This window comes from Amblyraja radiata, chromosome 15, assembly GCF_010909765.2.
Source record: "Amblyraja radiata isolate CabotCenter1 chromosome 15, sAmbRad1.1.pri, whole genome shotgun sequence".
In the NCBI taxonomy this organism is placed as follows: Eukaryota; Metazoa; Chordata; class Chondrichthyes; order Rajiformes; family Rajidae; genus Amblyraja; species Amblyraja radiata.
In genome coordinates, this window is record NC_045970.1 from 38,062,233 (window position 1) to 38,079,450 (window position 17,218).

Here is a 17,218-nt window from a genome sequence, read left to right on the forward strand (position 1 = left end):
ATTAACTAAGGGTAGGAAGCAAGTGCTCCTGATCCGTCCGTCTCTGCTGAACCAAAGTCCTTCTGTTTGTTTTTCCTTTCATCTCTCAGCTTCATGTTTGTTGTTGACTCAGACGTTCTCCCTGCATGACCACCAACAGAGTACTTGCTTGGGTTCTGCATGATAGAGGAACAGGCCAAAGAATAACAAGAAAGTTATCACAACTTGTCAGTGAAGTATTTTCTCAGCTGCATGCCTGCTTTGACTGCTTTGTTCCTTCAGCGCTCCCAATGAAAGTGTGTGTTCCTGCCAGTCTCTCAGGGTGCATCTTTGAGAGAGATTCTGTTATCGACGCTCCAGTATCGGGCACTTGTGACCCAATATCTGGCCAGTGTCAAATATTTTTCTTTGCCCCATGTCCCTTCTCGCTCGCACCAGCTTGTCCCCTTTGCTGGCCCCACCCATCCCCTTCTGCAGGAGGGTGGTTAGACCTTCAGTTCCACTCCTTACCAGCAAGGGGTGCCAGTGAGCAACATCAACCATCAACTGGCACCATTCAGTGCCAGCATAGAGTCCAGATGCCACAAACCTAAATGACAATTCCTTTCCCACCCCCGCCCCCTGTTTTTGAAATGAGCAGGATGTGACATGGGTACTATCCCTCCCAATAGTTTCAGCGACCCTGGTTATTTACGCTGCCACCCGAAGAATGACAGCACAGTGGCGCAACAGTAGAGTTACGCCAGAGCCCCGGGTTCGATCCTGATTACAGGTGCCGTCTGTACGGAGTTTGTACGTTCTCCCTGTGATTGCGTGGGTTTTCTCCGGGTGCTCCAGTTTCCTCCAGCCCTCCAACAACATACAGGTTTGTAGGTGCATTGGCTTCGGTACAATTGTAAATAGTCTGCAGTGTGTAGGATAATGCTGGCGCTCGAGGAGATCGCTGGCCGGCAGCGGGCTCAGTTTTTTCTGCGCTGTATCTCTAAAGTCTAAATGGCTTTGAGATTGTGTTATTGGACAGTTCTCCACCCCATCGCCCCATTCCCAAGCTCCCAGCCAGGCCTTGAACAGGGGAGGAGAGGGAACAATATGGGGAAAGAGTTCTGGAGCCAAAAGTAGACTGGCAGAAACACACTGAAGCCATGGAGAAAGGGAGTGGGAGATTCACTCTTTGAAGACAAGTTGTGCTGGGTGTTCCGTTCAGTGTTGGGTTCAAGCGTCTGCTGGCTTTCAAATTCTCCGGGTGCTCCACACCTTATGACGGAGTGTGATGGAGCTTGCTTCACTTGCTTCAATGACGGTGCCATCTGCAGCGCTCAATGCCAGCCAGAACAATCCACTCGTCAGTCATACAGTCATGCAGCACGGAAACAGGCCCTTCGGCCCAACTCATCCATGCCGACCAAGACGCCTCATCAGCGTTAGTTCCAAATGCCCATCTTTGTCGCATATCCCTCCAAACCGTTAATATCCATGTGCCTGTCCAAATGTCTTTAAAATGTTGCTATACTTCCTGCTTCAACTATCTGGCAGCTCGTTCCATCTACCCACCACTTTTGAGTGAAAATGTTTCCCCTCAGGTTCCTATTAAATCTTTCCCCTCTCACCTTGAACCTATGTCCTCTGGTTTTTGATTCCTCGACCCCGGGTAAAAGGCTCTGTGCATTCACCCTATTTATTCCTCTCGTGATTTTATACACTTCTATACGATCACCACTCACCCTCTTGCACTCCAAAGAATAAAGTCCTAGCCTGTTCAACCTCTTCCTGTAGCCCAGGCCCCCGAGTCTTGGCAACATCCTCGTAAATCTTCTCTGCAGCATTTCCAGCTTGATGACACCCATCTCACTCTAGTCTCATCTAGAATTGTTGAGCACATGTCCACAGCACCTCGATGGCCTTTGTTAAGACAAACATACATGTACGTTGCACCCCACCCTCTAGGTTCCCAATGAAGATGTAAAGCAACTTGAAACTACTAGGGTAAGATAAACCTGTCCTATGATCGATCCGCTGTGTGTAATTTGCCACACCTGCCATTCAGTTAGCCAAGGTGGTTCACAGCCCACGTCTGGATTTTGCCAGTCCATTGTAGCTGCCTTGAAGAGGAGGTTGTTCTCTCGTACTTGCATGTTCTCTCCAGAACAAGGAGTGGTGATTGGCAATACCACGGAGCTAACACTGGCATCAATGAAGCGAACATCCAGAAGATTTGCAAGTGGTGCAGCTTGTAGACTTGCTGCCTTACAACGCCAGAGACCGGGGTTCGATCCTGACCTCGGGTGCTGTCTGTACAGAGTTTGTACGTTCGACCTGTGACCACATGGGTTTTCCTCCCACACTCAAAAGGTTAATTTGGCTTCTGTAAATTATAAATTGTCCCTAGTGTGCAGGATAGTGTATGGAGATCACTTTTCAGCACAGACTCAGTGGGCCGAAGGGCCAGTTTCAACGCTGTACCACAGGCAATGATGGTCCAGTTTTATACTGCCATCTTAGAGTCTGTCCTCACCTTCTCCATCATGGTCTGGTTTGGCTCAGCCACCAAACATGACATCCAGAGGTTGCCTCGCATCGTTCGATCAGCCGAGAAGGTTGTTGGCTGCAACCTTCCCCCCATCGACGAACTGTGCACAGCAAGGGCCAGGAAGCGAGCAGGTAAGATCATCTCTGACCCCTCTCACCCTGGCCACAAACTCTGAAGCACTTCCCTCTGGAAGGCAACTCCGGACTGTCAAAGCTGCCACAGCCAGACATAAAAACAGCTATTTTCCCTCGAGCAGTAGCTAAATGTCTGTAGCCTCCTTTTGCTCTGGTATTTTATTTCATTCTTTACATGTTTAAATTATATTGTTTTATTTTTAATTATCCACCCTATATCGTGTCGTTACTTGCGAGCAAAGCACCGAGGCAAATTCCTTGCATGTATACATACCTGGCTAATAAAATGTATTCAATTCAATTCAATCTCTGAATGGCAAACCTAAGATTTGATCCTGACCTCATTGTCCAAAGTTGGCACATTCCCCCTGTGACCGCATGGGTTTTCTCCGGGTGCTCCGGTTTCCTTCCACGTCCCAAAGGCTTGTAGGTTAATTGGCCTTCTGTAAATTGCCCCTAATGCGTAGGGAGTGGATGAGAATGTGGGATCATGGAAATAACATGAACAGGTGATCGATGGTCGGCGTGGACTCAGTGGTAAATGCTGTATCTTTCAATCAATCGGTTAGTCCCATTGCTAAATCCATCTAACATGCTTTACTCCGTTATAAATTCCCAGGATGTTTTAAAAGCCAGTGGACATATTACCCCCAAAAATCTGAGTTTTCTTTAAGAAGATTTCTAGTTTTCTTTTCTTATTTGGTTAATGGCCTTGTCATTTTTTTGATGATTTTCAGGCAACCAGCCAGGACATAGCACAAAAGCTTTAAAGCAACGCTTCCTGAAAATCTTGCCATGCTGTCGACCTAAACTGGTCCCTTCCCTCAGTGAACGCAAGTGAAACTTCTATCTCTGTAAAATGACCATAACCCAATTTTGTTTTTGTTTATCTCTCTCGCGGAACTTGCTCACTGTCCCGAACACGTTGTACGGGCCGGGGTGACCAGCAGTATCTGCGGACACATGGATCTGTAGATGCTGGAGTATGAGGAGTGTTTACCGGCTCTGGACCTGTACTCGCTGGAGTTTAAAAGGATGAAGAGGGGACCTGATTGAAACTTATCGAATAGTGAAAGGCCTGGCTAGAGTAGATGTGGAGAGGATGTTTCCACTCCTGTGGGAGTCTAGGACTAGAGGGCACAGCCTCAGAATAAAAGGACATACCTTTGGAATGGGGATAAGGAGGGATGTCTTTAGTCAGAGGATGGTGAATCTGTGGAATTCATTGCCACAGACGGCTGTGGAGGCCAAGTCAATGGGTATTTTTAAGGCGGAGAGTGACAAGTTCTTGATTAGTAAGGGTGTCAAAAGGTACAGGGAGAAGGCAGGAGAATGGGGTTGAGAAGGTAAGATAGATCAGCCATGATTGAGTGGTGGAGTAGACTTGGTGGACCGAATGGGACTTATGGAGTCACACAAATATTTCATTGTGGGACTGAGGAGAAGTGAAACCTAGGTAGGTAGAGCGGGAAGCATCTGCAAGGATGGACACAAAGTGCTGGTGTAACTCAGCGGATCAGGCAGCATCTGTGGAGAACATGGATAGGTGACGTTTTGGGTCGGGAAGCATCTTCAGACTGAAGAAGGGTCCCGACACGAAACGTTGCCTATCCACGTTCTCCAGAGTGTCAGTAGACATTACCTGTGACAGATAATTGGGAAACGCCTTTCATTTCATGTGTCCATTCTTGCTGCCATCCTGTTGCCTGGGTTTCAAAGGAGGCAGTATCACCAGAGTGATATGGTGCACTCTGCATTATATGGGCCCGTAGCTGATGGCCACAGGCATCTAATCATAGAAGCTTAGGTCTCAATGGTTCAATTGTGCTTTATTGTCACATGTGCATTGCACAGTGAAATTCTTTTTACATAGATCCCATTTGTACATTGGCTCCATTTACAAAAGTCCAAAGCCTGGTCTACGTGCTCGATGCATTGTGCTCGACACAGTGCCGCAGCGGGTAGTGCCGCTGCCTCACAGTGCCAGAGACCCCAGTTCGATACTGGCCCCGGGTGCTGTCTGCGTGCCGAGTCAGCATGTACTTCCCGTGACTGCGTGGGTCTCCTCCAGGTGCACCGGGTTTCTCCCACATCCCAAAGACGTGGGGGTTTGGAGGTTCATTGGCCCTCTGTAAATTAAACACTCTTGGTGTGCAGGAGTTATTGTGTGAATGGATGATCGATGGTCAGCATGGACCCGGTGGGCCAAAGGGCCTGTTTCCACACCGGGGAGGGGGGGGGGGGGGATAGTAGCAATGACATTGGGAAAGATTAATTTGCTGACAGTAAACAAACTTGTTTTTCTTTCTCTGTGGATATTTTGTGACCTAATTCCAGCATATTTTGTTCTACTTTCAGTTTTCCAGCATCACCAGTATTTTGTTTACCTGGACTGATTTTAGATGTTAGGTATTTGAGATGCAACAGCATTGTGCCCGCATAATTGGATCCTTGCGATAAAAAGAAAAATGTTGAAAATACTCAGCGGGTCAGGCAGCAGCTGGGACACTGTCCGATTCACCTCTACCCAATTGCGGACAATGGTCTTTGTCTCTGGAACTGATGCTCTACAATGCTGAGAACCATATTCTGCACTCGTTATCTTCCCCTTTGCTCTATCTATTGTACTGGAGTTTGACTTGATTGTACCTATGTATAGTATTTTCTGATCTGTTTGGACAGCACGCAAAACAAAGCTTTTCACTGTACAATGATAAGCTATAATGGGTCCCCCAGGGTCACATGCACCTAAACCCTCTGATCTGAGACGTCTCTTAGAGTGCAGAGGTTGACAAGTTCTTGATTAGTAAAGGTGTCAAAGGTTATGGGGAGAAGAAGGCAGGAGAATAGGGTTGAGAGGGAAAGATGGACTGGCCATGGCTCTAGACTCGATGGGCCGAACGGCCTAATTCTGCTCCTCCGTCTTGTGAACAATGAAATCCTTGCCTGCTGCGGCTTTAAGGCATCGTTAGACGCAACGAGAACAAACATGAGTTTTATGAGGCCATTTGTGAGTAAGCTTACAGCGAGTCATTGTACTCTGGAATGAACTGCTGGAAAAGGGGGTGGAGGAAGATTCAATGGGAACCTTCGGAGGGGAATTGTTGGGGAGAGATGTATGGGGCTCTGGAACACAACAGGAGTAGTGACTAATCCAATAGCTCCTTTAAACAGCAGGCTTCATGAGCAAAAGCTAAATGCCAAAAGTGGATGGCAGGGTGGCTTAGTGGTAAAGCTAGTGCCTTATAACGCCAGACACCCGGGTTTGATCCTGATTACGGGTGCTGTCTGTACGGAGTTTGCACGTTCTCCCTGTGACCACGTGGGTTTTCTCCGGGAGCTCCGGTTTCCCCCATTCCAAAGGCGTGCAGGCATGTAGGTTAATTGGCTTCGATTAAAATGGTAAATTGTCCCTAGTGTGTGCAGGATAGTGCTAGTGTAAGGGGTGATCGCTGGTCGGCCCAGACCCGCAGGGCCAGTTTCCGCCCTGTATCTCAAGTCTAAAGGATAGTGTTTGCAGCAAATGAGTGTGCTGATGGGGTGGAGATATGGTGGGGAATGGTGCCAGTCAGCCTAGAGAGACCCAGTGGTGGAGCTGTTGCCTCACGGCGCCAGAGACCCGTGTTCGATCCTGACCTCTGTCTGTGCGTGGAGTGTGCATATTCTCCCCGTGACCGCGTGGGTGCTCCGGTTTCTTCCCACGTCCCAAAGCGTGCGGTTTTGTAGGGTAATTGGCCCTCCGTAAATGTGGGATAACGTAGAACTGCTGCGGAGGGGTGATCGACAGTCGGCGTGGACTCGCTGGGCCGACGGGCCTGTTTCTGTGGTGTGTTTGTCGATCAATCAAAATCTAACTCCCTGAAAAATGACATCACTTTTGTATTGATTATTTATTGGTCATTAATTTTGTACAATGATATGCTTGTGGGATGGGAGGACAGTTGTGGTTGTGTGGGTGCATTGGGTCATAATGGTGAATATCCCTTCCTTTTCTAACCCTTCCTAACCCTTCCTAACCCTTCCTTCCTAATCCTTCCTTCCTAATCCTTCCTTCCTTCCTTCCTTCCTTCCTTCCTTCCTTCCTTCCTTCCTTCCTTCCTTCCTTCCTTCCTTCCATCCTTCCTTCCTTCCTTCCTTCCTTCCTTCCTTCCTTCCTTCCTTCCTTCCTTCCCTCCCTCCCTCCCTCCCTCCCTCCCTCCCTTCCTCCCTCCCTCCCTTCCTTCCTTCCCCTCCCTCCCTCCCTCCCTTCTCTCCTTCTCTTCCTTCTCTTCCTTCCCTTCCCCCCCCATTTATCCCTTCACTTCCCACCCACCCCCCCAAAATCCTCCCCCCCTCAAACCTCCCCCCCCTCCCCCTCCCCGTCCGCGCACTTCACCAGTGGATGCGGTGGGTGCACCCCCTAACTCTACCCACTTCGCCAGTGGACGCGGTGGGCACTCAATGGTGCGCCCCCTAACTCTACCCCCTTTGCTTCCCTCCTCCCGGCAGACAGCATCGAGGATGACTTTGAACCGTCCACCGTGTGCCACCGGCCAGAAGGACTGGAGCAACTCCAAGGCCAAACCAAGTTCACCAAGAAGGAGCTCCAGGTCCTCTACCGAGGTTTCAAAAACGTGAGTAGCCAGCCGGACGTGCGAGCAGAGGAGAGTCACGAGCGTTTAGTTGTCAATGAGGTTCCACTTGCTGCAGCAAAACAGGCCTGAAAACACAGTAGACTTTAGAGATACAGCGCGGAAACAGGCACTTTGGCCCACCGAGTCTGCGACGGCCAGCGATCACCCCGTATCCTACACACTAGGGACAATTTACTATTTTTACTGAAGTCAATTAACCTACAAACCTGCAGGTCTTAAAAGTGTGGGATGAAAGTGGAGCACCCGGAGAAAACGCCGCGGTCACAGGGAGAACGTGCAAACACCACAGGGACGGCACCTGTAGTCAGGATCAAACCCAGGTCTCTAGTGTTGAGAGGCAGCAACTCTACTGCACCACTGAGCCAGAGGAGCCACCACTAGCTCTGCCTGTGGGATGTTGCTGTCTGTGGCATCTTGTTATGTCTCCCAGTGGGGATGTTGTATTACCCAATTAATACTCAATACTGGAGTACAGGTACATAGTTCCTGTCAAAGTGGCATCACAGGTAGACGGCCTGGTCATGAAGATCTTCAGCACATTGGTCTTCATCAGACATGTTCTCTGTTGTACAAGACATTGGTGAGGATGTATTTAGAGTATTGTGTCCACTGCCGGTCACCATGTTGCAGGAAAGATGTTGTTAAGCTGGAAAGAGTGCAGAGAACATTTACAAGGATGTTGTCAGAGCCCCGAGGCCCTGAGCTATAGGGAGAGGTTGGGCAAGCTAGGACTCTATTCCTTGGAGCGCAGGAGGGTGAGGGATGACCATATAGAGGTGTTTAAGAAGGAACTGCAGATGCTGGAAAATCGAAGGTACACAAAAATGCTGGAGAAACTCAGCGGGTGCAGCAGCATCTATGGAGCGAAGGAAATAGGCAACGTTTCGGGCCGAAACCCTTCTTCAGACTTCATACACCTTTAGAGGTGTATGAAATCATGATGGGAATAAATTGGGTAAACGCACAGAGTATCTTGCTCAGAGTAGGGGATTCGAGAACCAGAGGACATTGGTTTAAGGTGAGGAGGGGAAGATATAATAGGAACCTGAGGGGCAATATTTTTACACAGAGGGTGGTGACAATATGGAACGAGCTGCTAGAGGAGGCAGATGAGGCAGGTACTATCACAACGTTTAAAAAACATTTAGACAGGTACATGGATAGAGTAAGTTTAGAGGGATATGGGGCAAACACAGGCAGGTGGGACCAGTGTAGATGGGGAATGTTGGTCGGCGTGGGAAAGTTAGGCTGAAGGGCCTGTTTCCAGGCAGTATTACTCTATGGCTTTGAAAGTGCTGTACTCCATCTATAGATGTGTTGCACTATTCTCTAAATAATGAGAACACGCTGTAGCAATCAATGAGTACAGGGCATGCTTTCTTAATGAATAACGCTTCTAGTGAGGCAAAGACCTGTCAGAAAGCCTTATTAACAAAGGGTGGGAAAATACTGGATATAAAAACTGTGATGGGAACTGTGGTTCCACAATGAAAGACCTAATTCCAAAGTTGAGATACAGACCCAGGGACATAATTACTTAGTTTAGTAACTTTTATTGATTATAAAATACTTTAGTTGAGAAACTATGGTCATAGAGTCACACAGCATGGAAACAGGCCCTCCGGCCCAACGTATCCGTCCTGACTAAAATGCCCCATCTAAGCTGGTCCGTTCAGTTTAGTTTAAACAGGCCCTTCGGCCCACCAAGTCCACGCCGACCATCGATCACTCCGTACACTAACACTATCCGACATACTAGGGACAATTCGATTGATCTTGGGAGCTGTTTGTAGGGAGTTTGTGCGTTCTCCTTTTGAGGGGGTTTTCCGGGTGCTCCGGTTTTCTCCCACATCCCAAAGACGTGCAGGTTTGTAAGTTAATTGGCTTTGGTATGTTGCTCCTAGTGTGTAGGATGCAAAACTGGGATAACATAGAACTAGGGTAATTGTCCCGAGTGTGTAGGATAAAACTGGTGTACAGGGTGATCGCTGGTCGGCGTGGACTCAGTGGGCCAAAGGGCTGGTTTCCACGCTGTATCTCTAATCTAAACTAAACTAATCAGAACGGTGAATGTGGACGGCTCAGATATCGAACGTAATGATTATATTTCCTTCTTGTTCCCAGGAGTGTCCCAGTGGTGTGGTCAATGAAGAGACGTTTAAACAAATCTACTCTCAGTTCTTCCCCCAAGGAGGTAAGTGGGAATGTGACTGGCATCAGGGGTTACAGTGGTGGACCACTATTCCACCTGCCAGCCAGGGGCATGTTCATAAGTTCATAAGTGATAGGAGTAGAATTAGGCCATTCGGACCATCAAGTCTGCTCCGCCATTCAATCATGGCTGATCTATCTCTCCCATTCTCCTGCTTTCTCCCCACTACCCCTAACACCTGTACTGACCAAGAATCTATCTATCTCTGCCTTAAAAATATCCATTGACTTGGCCTCCACAGCCTTCTATGCTCAAGGTCCAGAACATGTAAGGGCAGAACTCTTCACTTGTAACAATTATCTAACCGATACCACCATCATGGAGTCATGCAACATAGAAACAGGCCCTTCAACACCATTCGCCCACACCGACCAACATGCCCCATCTACACTAGTCCCACCTAGTTTGGCCCAAATCTCTCTCTCAACCTTTCCCACACATGTACCTGTCCAAATGTAATTGTCATGACTATACAGTGTGGAAACAAGCCATTCTGCCCAACTTGCCCATGCCGTCCAACATACCCCATTTATATTAGTCCTACCTGCCGCATTTGGCCCATATACAGTACCTCTGAAGCTATCCATGTACCCTTCCAAATGTTGTTATAGAACCTGCCCCAACTACCCCCTCTGGCAGCTCGTTCCACATACCCACTACCCTCTTTGTGAAAGAGTTGCCCCTCGGGTTTTTATTAGATCTTTATAGAATTTTTAAATTTCTATATGGAGAAGTTGAGCCGGTAGTATCTTAATCCTTGGAGCATAGGCGGATGAGAGGTGATCTTATAGAGGTGTACAAAATCATGAGGGGAATAGATAGGTGAATGCAAAGAAACGTTTACCCAGGGTAGGGAAATCATGAACTAAAGGACATAGGGTTAAGGTGAAGGGGGAAAGATTTAATAGGAACCTGAGAGGCTACTTTTTCTACACAGAGGGTGGTGGGTGTATGGAGTGACTTGCCAGAGGCAGGTGCGAGAGCATTGTTCCAGAAACATTTGAACAGGTGCATAGACAGGATAGGTTTAGAGGGATATGGGCCAAACGCAGGCAGGTGGGACTAGTGTAGATGGGACATGTTGGGAGGTGTGGGCAAGTTGGGTGGAGGGCCTGTATCCACGTATGACTAAAAATTAAATTAATGTGGTTGGTCTAGTTAATGTTTTGGTTCAATGGAACTTTGTTAACGAGCTTCACTGTGTATTTAAACCTGTAGATTAATGAAGGGTGACATTACAATGATAATCACACTGATTATTGTGGGAAAGTGGTTATGGTCTCCTGAAGTAATGGACATTGCTTGGCAGGTGTGTGAAGTGAACACTGAGCATATATTAGTATTACTCTAATCATGCTAAAACATCTAACCTGTGCTGATAGTGTGGAGCGAGCTTCAATAGACAATAGACAATAGGTGCAGGAAAAAGCCATTCGGCCCTTCGAGCCAGCACGGCCATTCACTATGATCATAGCTGATCATCTACATTCAGTACTCCGTTCCTGCCGTCTCACCATATCCCCTGACTCCGCTATCTTTAAGAGCCCTATCTAACTCTCTCTTGAAAGCATCCAGAGAATTGGCCCCCACTGCCTTCTGAGGCAGAGAATTCCACAGATCCACAACTCTTTGGGTGAAAATGTTTTTCCTCACCTCCATTCTAAATAGACTACCCCTTATTCTTAAACTGTGGCCCCTGGTTCTGGACTGCCCTGACATCGGGAACATGTTTCCTGCCTCTAGCGTTATCGGTTTCAATAAGATCCCCTCTCATCCATCTGAATTCCAGAGTATCCAAGTCCAGCCACTCCATTCTATCAACACCTTCACTCTGTATCTAGCTTGTGCTGTCACTGCCCTGGGAGTGTGTAACGGGACAGTGTAGAGGGTGCTTTTATTCATTTTGTGTATTGGATGTGTGGAATAATGAAGCAGGTCTCGCTGTTTCCTGTCTGAAGTTGATGTGCTTTCCATTGTAGATTCCAGCATGTACGCACACTTCCTATTCAATGCTTTTGATACAGACCATAATGGCTCAGTTAGCTTTGAGGTAAGTGAATTCTTCTGGGATTGCAGGGTTGGAGATTGGGAGGGGAGTGGGAGGGGCGAATTTCCTGGGATTCGCTGGGATTTCCTCCTGATCTTGTCCAACTGGCTCTTCAAACAAGGATGATAAAAATCTGCCAGAGAGAAATATGTGACACAGGGGTGGTAGTACCAGGATGAAGAGATGGCCTGACCAACCATTTGTGAGGTTAAAAGCTGGCGGGATAGGTCTGAATGGGTTGGTTGCTAATGGGCTGAACGGCCTCCTTCAATACCTGGAAGTCCCGGAATTCTTTCATGGTGATTGTGGTACTGTCTAATGTAAAGAGAGTGCCTTGGGATTCCCCTTGTTGTGATTGAGATTTAGAAACATGGAAAATAGGTGCAGGAGTAGACCATTCGGCCCTTCGAGCCAGCACCGCCATTCAATATGATCATGGCTGATCATCCAAAATCAATACCCCATTCCTGCTTTCTCCCCATATCTTTTGATTCCGTTAGCCCCAAGAGCTAAATCTAAGACTTTGGGCTTTAGAGATACAGCGTGGAAACAGGCTTTTCGGCCCACCGAGTCCGCGCCGAACAGCAATCACCCCATACACTAGCATTATATGCAACGAATGCATTTCGTTGTCTCTGTACTGTACACTGACAATGACAATTAAAATTGAATCTGAATCTGATCTGAATCTATTATACACACTAGAGACAATTTACAATTAACCAAAGCCAATTAATTAATGTATAAAACTGTACGTCTTTGGGATGTGGGAGGAAACCGGAGCAACCCCACGTAGTCACAGGGAGAATGGATATAACAGGAGTGATGAATTGGGGAGCATTGTCAGACAGAATAACATGATTTCAATCAGAAACTAGAGACCCACTTAAAATGTTATTTTGGAATTGACAAACAGAGAAAAGGCTGTCTTGGATTTAAATAGTACAGGGGGGGACTGTTTCCATGTAACCTCCCCGCACCAAACAGACACCATTGTCTCTTAAGAACATAGCTGCTATTTTAGCCACTGAATAGACTCTCACTGATGGCTCACTAGCTCCATTCCACTCGCTTCACCTCTCTTTTTCTGCCCCAGAATTTTGTAACAGGTTTGTCAGTGATCCTTCGCGGTTCCATGGATGACAAATTGAACTGGGCATTCAATCTGTACGACTTAAATAAAGACGGCTGCATCACCAGAGAGGTAATGGATGGGGCTGGGTGGAGGGGGAGAATCAATGTTGGGCATTTTACACGAGTGAGAGAGGGAGTGGGAGGGGTGAGCGTGACAGAGAGGGGAAATATGAGAGAGAGAGAGGGGAGAGAGAGAGAGAGGGGGGAGAGTATGAAGGGGAGAGTGTTACAGAATGGAAGTGAGAGAGAGAGGGAGTGAGGATGAAGGAGAGGGAGAGTGTGAGAGTGAAGGCATGTGTGAGGGGAGAGAGGAAGGGAGAGCATGTGAGAGAGAAAGTGTGTTAAAGAGAAGGGAAATGTGAGAGATAGAGAGAGATGGGGGGAGAGTGAAAGAGGGGGAGAGTGAGAGAGAGAGAGAGGGGGAGAGTGAGAGAGAGTGAGAGAGAATGGGAGAGTGAGAGAGAGAGAGGGGGAGAGAGTGGGAGAGGGGGAGAGTGGGAGAGTGGGAGAGTGAGAGAGTGAGAGAGAGGGGGAGAGTGAGAGGGGGAGAGTGAGTGAGAGGGGGAGAGTGAGAGAGGGTGAGAGGGGGAGAGTGAGATGGGGAGGGTGAGAGGGGGAGAGTGAGTGGGAGGGGGAGAGAGTGAGTGAGAGAGGGGGAGAGTGAGAGAGTGAGAGGGGGAGAGTGAGACAGAGGGCGAGTGTGAGAGAGAGGGGGAGAGGGGGAGCTAGGGGGAGAGTGAGAGAAGGGGGGAGGAGGAGAGTGTGTGGGAGGGGGAGGATGAGGAGAGTGAGGCAGAGAGTGTGAGAGAGAGAGGGGAAGTGTGAGAGATAAAATCTTGTCCCTCTATCACCTTAAACCTCCGTCCTCTGGTTCTTGATTCCCCTACTCTGAGTAAAAGACACTGTGCATCTACCCTCCCTATCTATAACCCTCGTGATTTTGTACACCTCTGTAAGATCAACCTGTAATGAGTCGAGTCGTACACACGTCAACATACAACACATTTATTAAAGGCCACTTACAGCTTTGGTCTGCAGGACATTACAGTAACGAGCAGCTACTCAGACTGAATTACATAAGCAAGATCTTGGTAATATAAATCGCATATTAGGCAGAGCAACTACTAACAAGCAATACATTTGGTTAGTAGGAAATAACCAATCTACACATCCATCATCCTCCTGCGCTCCAAGGAATAAATACCCAGCCTGCCCAACCTCGCTCCGTGTAGCTCAGCCCCTCAGGTCCTGGTATCATCCTCGTAAATCTTCTCTCCACTCTTTCCAGCTTAAAATGTTTTCCAGCTTTCCAGCCCTTATGATTGCATTGGTATTAGTTTGTTGTATCACGTGTACCAGGACACAGTAAAACACTTTGTTTTGTGTGCTATCCTGGCAAATCGTACATACATGAGTACATTAGATAGTGCAAAAGAGAAAATAGACGTATTGCAGAATATCGCGTTACAGCTGCAGAGAAAGTGCAGATAGAAAAAAGTGCAAAGGCTGCAAGAAGATAGTTTGGGGGATTGGGAAGTCATCTTTCGTGCTTGGGATATACATTCACGAGGCTTCTAACAGTGCTAAAGAAGCTAGTTTCTTAAATCTGGAGGAAGGTTCTTTTAGGATTTAGTACTTTCTGCTCAGCGGGAGAGGGGAGAAGAGGAAATGACCGGGGTGTGTGTGTGTGTGTGTGGTCCTTGATTATGTTGGCTGCTTTCCCGAGGGATCATGAAGTGTAGATGGAGTCGATGGGGGGAGGGGGGAGGGTCAGGTTGATTTATGTGATGGACTGAACTACATCCACTACTTGCAACTTCTTGCGATCTTGGGCAGAGCTGCAGCCAAATTCAAACGGTGATATATCTAGATAGACACAAAGTGCTGGAGTAACACAGCAGGTCAGGCAGCACCTCTGGAGAAAAGGAATAGGTGACGATTCGGGTCGGAAGCCTTCTTCAGACTGAAAGTAAGGAGGGGTGAGGGAGGGGTGAGTGATTAAACTGGAGGCCAGAAAAGCCCAGGACAAATCAGGGCCAGCAACTGATGTCCCATTGTTGGCTGGGGAAGGCATGATAACAAGAGGAATACAGTGGAATTGATAGAACGACAAGGATAGGGGGAACAAGGATAGGTGAGAGAGGGGAGGGGAGGGGAGGGAATGCAGGATTTACTAGAAATTAGAGAAATCAAACTATTTTTAATCTGACTTTAACTTGCACTAAAGGTTATTCCCTTTATCCTGTATCTGTTTACCGTGGGCGGCTGGATTGTAATCATGTATAGTCTTTCCGCTGACTGGATAGCACGCAACAAAAAAGCGTTTCACTGTACATCGGTACACGTGACAAAAAACTAAACTAAGCAACTAATTAAATCAAACAGCGAGGTTGGATGTTTTCTAAGGTGCGTCGGTAGGAGTTGGGACCAGTCAGTCTAGCACTCGCTCCAAGCGTGAGCAACATGTGCGTGAGATGTTGATGTGAGGTGACGTGGGATTTACTACATCTGACCAAGGCCTTCTGGTCTGATTTACTTTTTCAAGGAAATGTTAGACATTATGAAAGCCATTTACGATATGATGGGGAAGTATACCTACCCGTCAGTGAAGGAGGAATCACCACAGGAGCACGTGGAAACATTCTTCCAGGTGAGTGTCACCGGCTGAGGTCAACCCATGTCCAGTGGGACAGTGTAGAGGGAGCTTCACTCTGTATCTAACCCGTGATGTTCCTGCCCTGGGGGTGTGTGGTGGGACAGCGTAGAGGGATCTCCACTCTGTATCTAACTCGGGCTGTCCCTGCCCAGGGAGTGTGTGGTGGGACAGTTGTTCTGCTCATTAACTCAGCTTTCCTGAACTAGGAATTGTTAATTAATAAACGTCACTTCTGTACTGTCTTATTACCTATGTGGTTATTTCAAAACTTGCACAGTGAATATTCTTCGATAGTGAAGGAACTGCAGGTTCTGGATGATCAAAACACAAAGTGCTGGAGGAACTCAGCGGGACAGGTGGCATCTTTGGAAGGAATGGGCAGAAGACCTTTCTGGTTGGGTCCTTTCTTCAGACTGATGGAAGGTCTTCAGCCTGAAGAAGGTGCCGACCCACAGCATCATCTGTCCATTCCCTCCTCAAATATTGCCATTTCAGCATAGTGGCGCAGCGGTAGAGTTGCTGCCTTTCAGCACCAGAGACCCAGGTTCGTTCCTGACTACTGGTGCTGTCGGTACCAAGTTTGTGCGTTCTCCCTGTGATCCCGTGGGTTTTCTCCGGGTGCTCCGGTTTTCACCCACATTCCAAAGAAGGGCAGATTTGTAGGTTAATTGACTTTGTTAATCTTGTTCCTAGTGTGTAGCATAGAGCTAGTGCACGGGTGATCAATGGCCAGCGCGGACACGGTGGGCCAAAGGCCCTGTTTCCACTCTGTATTTCTCTGGAACTAAACTAAAATTTCCCTCCACAAATACTGCCTGACCCATTGAGATCCTCCAGCACTTTGTGTCTGGCATTCAAGTGAATATTATTACGCTTCAGACGTTTGTTTGTGTTCTGACTGCACTTTGTATCCCTTTGTGCTCCTCAGAAAATGGATAAAAATCGGGATGGGGTAGTAACTATTGAAGAATTCATCGAAACCTGCCAGAAGGTGAGATACCAGGTCCCATGAGATAGTTGCACAAGTGTGAAACCTCACCTCCTTTCACACCCATCCCTACAATTCAGTGGTTTCAACTGCGTATGGGATACCCATAGCTCCACCATTCAATCATGGCTGATCTATCTTATCCTCTCCAACACATTCTCTTGCCTGCTCCCCATAACCTCTGACACCCTTACTAATCAAGAACCTGCCTTAAAAATACCCAATGACTTGGCCACCACAATGTGTATGTCTGTGACAATGAATTCCACAGATTTACCACCTTCTGATTAAATAAATTCCTCCCTATCTCCTTTCTAAAGGTACATGTAAGTTTCTGAATGGATTTGTGTGTTAGTGAATGTGTGTGTTGGTGAGTCTGCTGGTGATTTGAGTTGGTGAATGTGTGAGAATATTCATAAGTAAATGTGAGTGAGCGTGTGCGTGCAAGTGAGTGCACTGGTGAATGAGTTAGGGAATGTGTATGCGTGTTAGTGTGCAAGTGTGTGTTCGTGAGTGTGAATGTGTGTGTGCGTTTGCTGGTGTGCGCTGGTGCGTGTGCATGTTAGTGAGTGTGCTGGTGTGTGTGTGAGCGAGTGTGCTCGTGTGTAATAGTGAGTGCTGGTGCATGTGTTAATAATAGTGTGTTAGTGTGTTGCCGAATGTGTCAGTGAATGCACGCGTAAGTGTGTGTTACGGAATGTGTGTGCGTGAGTCAGAACACTCTGGTTTTGGGTATATGTATGTTAGAGTATGAGTGAATGGATGTGTGTGTTCGTGAACGGGTGTGTGAGAGTGTGTTAGTGAAGTTGTGCGAGTGAGGGTGTGAGTGTGCGTGAATGGATATGTGGGAGTGAGTGGGAATGTGTGTGAGTGGTTGTGTGTGTGTTTTAATGAATGGGTGCAAGTG

General features: G+C 47.6%; 1 protein-coding gene across 6 annotated transcripts in view; it reads left to right on the plus strand.

Annotated features, from left to right (window-relative positions):
* kcnip2 (potassium voltage-gated channel interacting protein 2) overlaps nucleotides 1-17,218 on the plus strand; it is a 211,443-nt gene that overhangs the window by 192,448 nt on the left and 1,777 nt on the right. For 4 of the 6 annotated variants that reach the window (XM_033034090.1, XM_033034088.1, XM_033034087.1 and 1 more), the window contains exons 2-7: nucleotides 7,129-7,253; nucleotides 9,399-9,468; nucleotides 11,466-11,536; nucleotides 12,630-12,737; nucleotides 15,213-15,317; nucleotides 16,252-16,314. In XM_033034090.1, coding sequence (XP_032889981.1) covers nucleotides 7,129-7,253; nucleotides 9,399-9,468; nucleotides 11,466-11,536; nucleotides 12,630-12,737; nucleotides 15,213-15,317; nucleotides 16,252-16,314 — 542 coding nt within the window. Of the gene's footprint in view, nucleotides 1-3,377; nucleotides 3,474-7,128; nucleotides 7,254-9,398; nucleotides 9,469-11,465; nucleotides 11,537-12,629; nucleotides 12,738-15,212; nucleotides 15,318-16,251; nucleotides 16,315-17,218 lie in introns of all 6 variants that reach the window. The other 2 variants (XM_033034092.1, XM_033034091.1) reach the window with 2 other exon arrangements.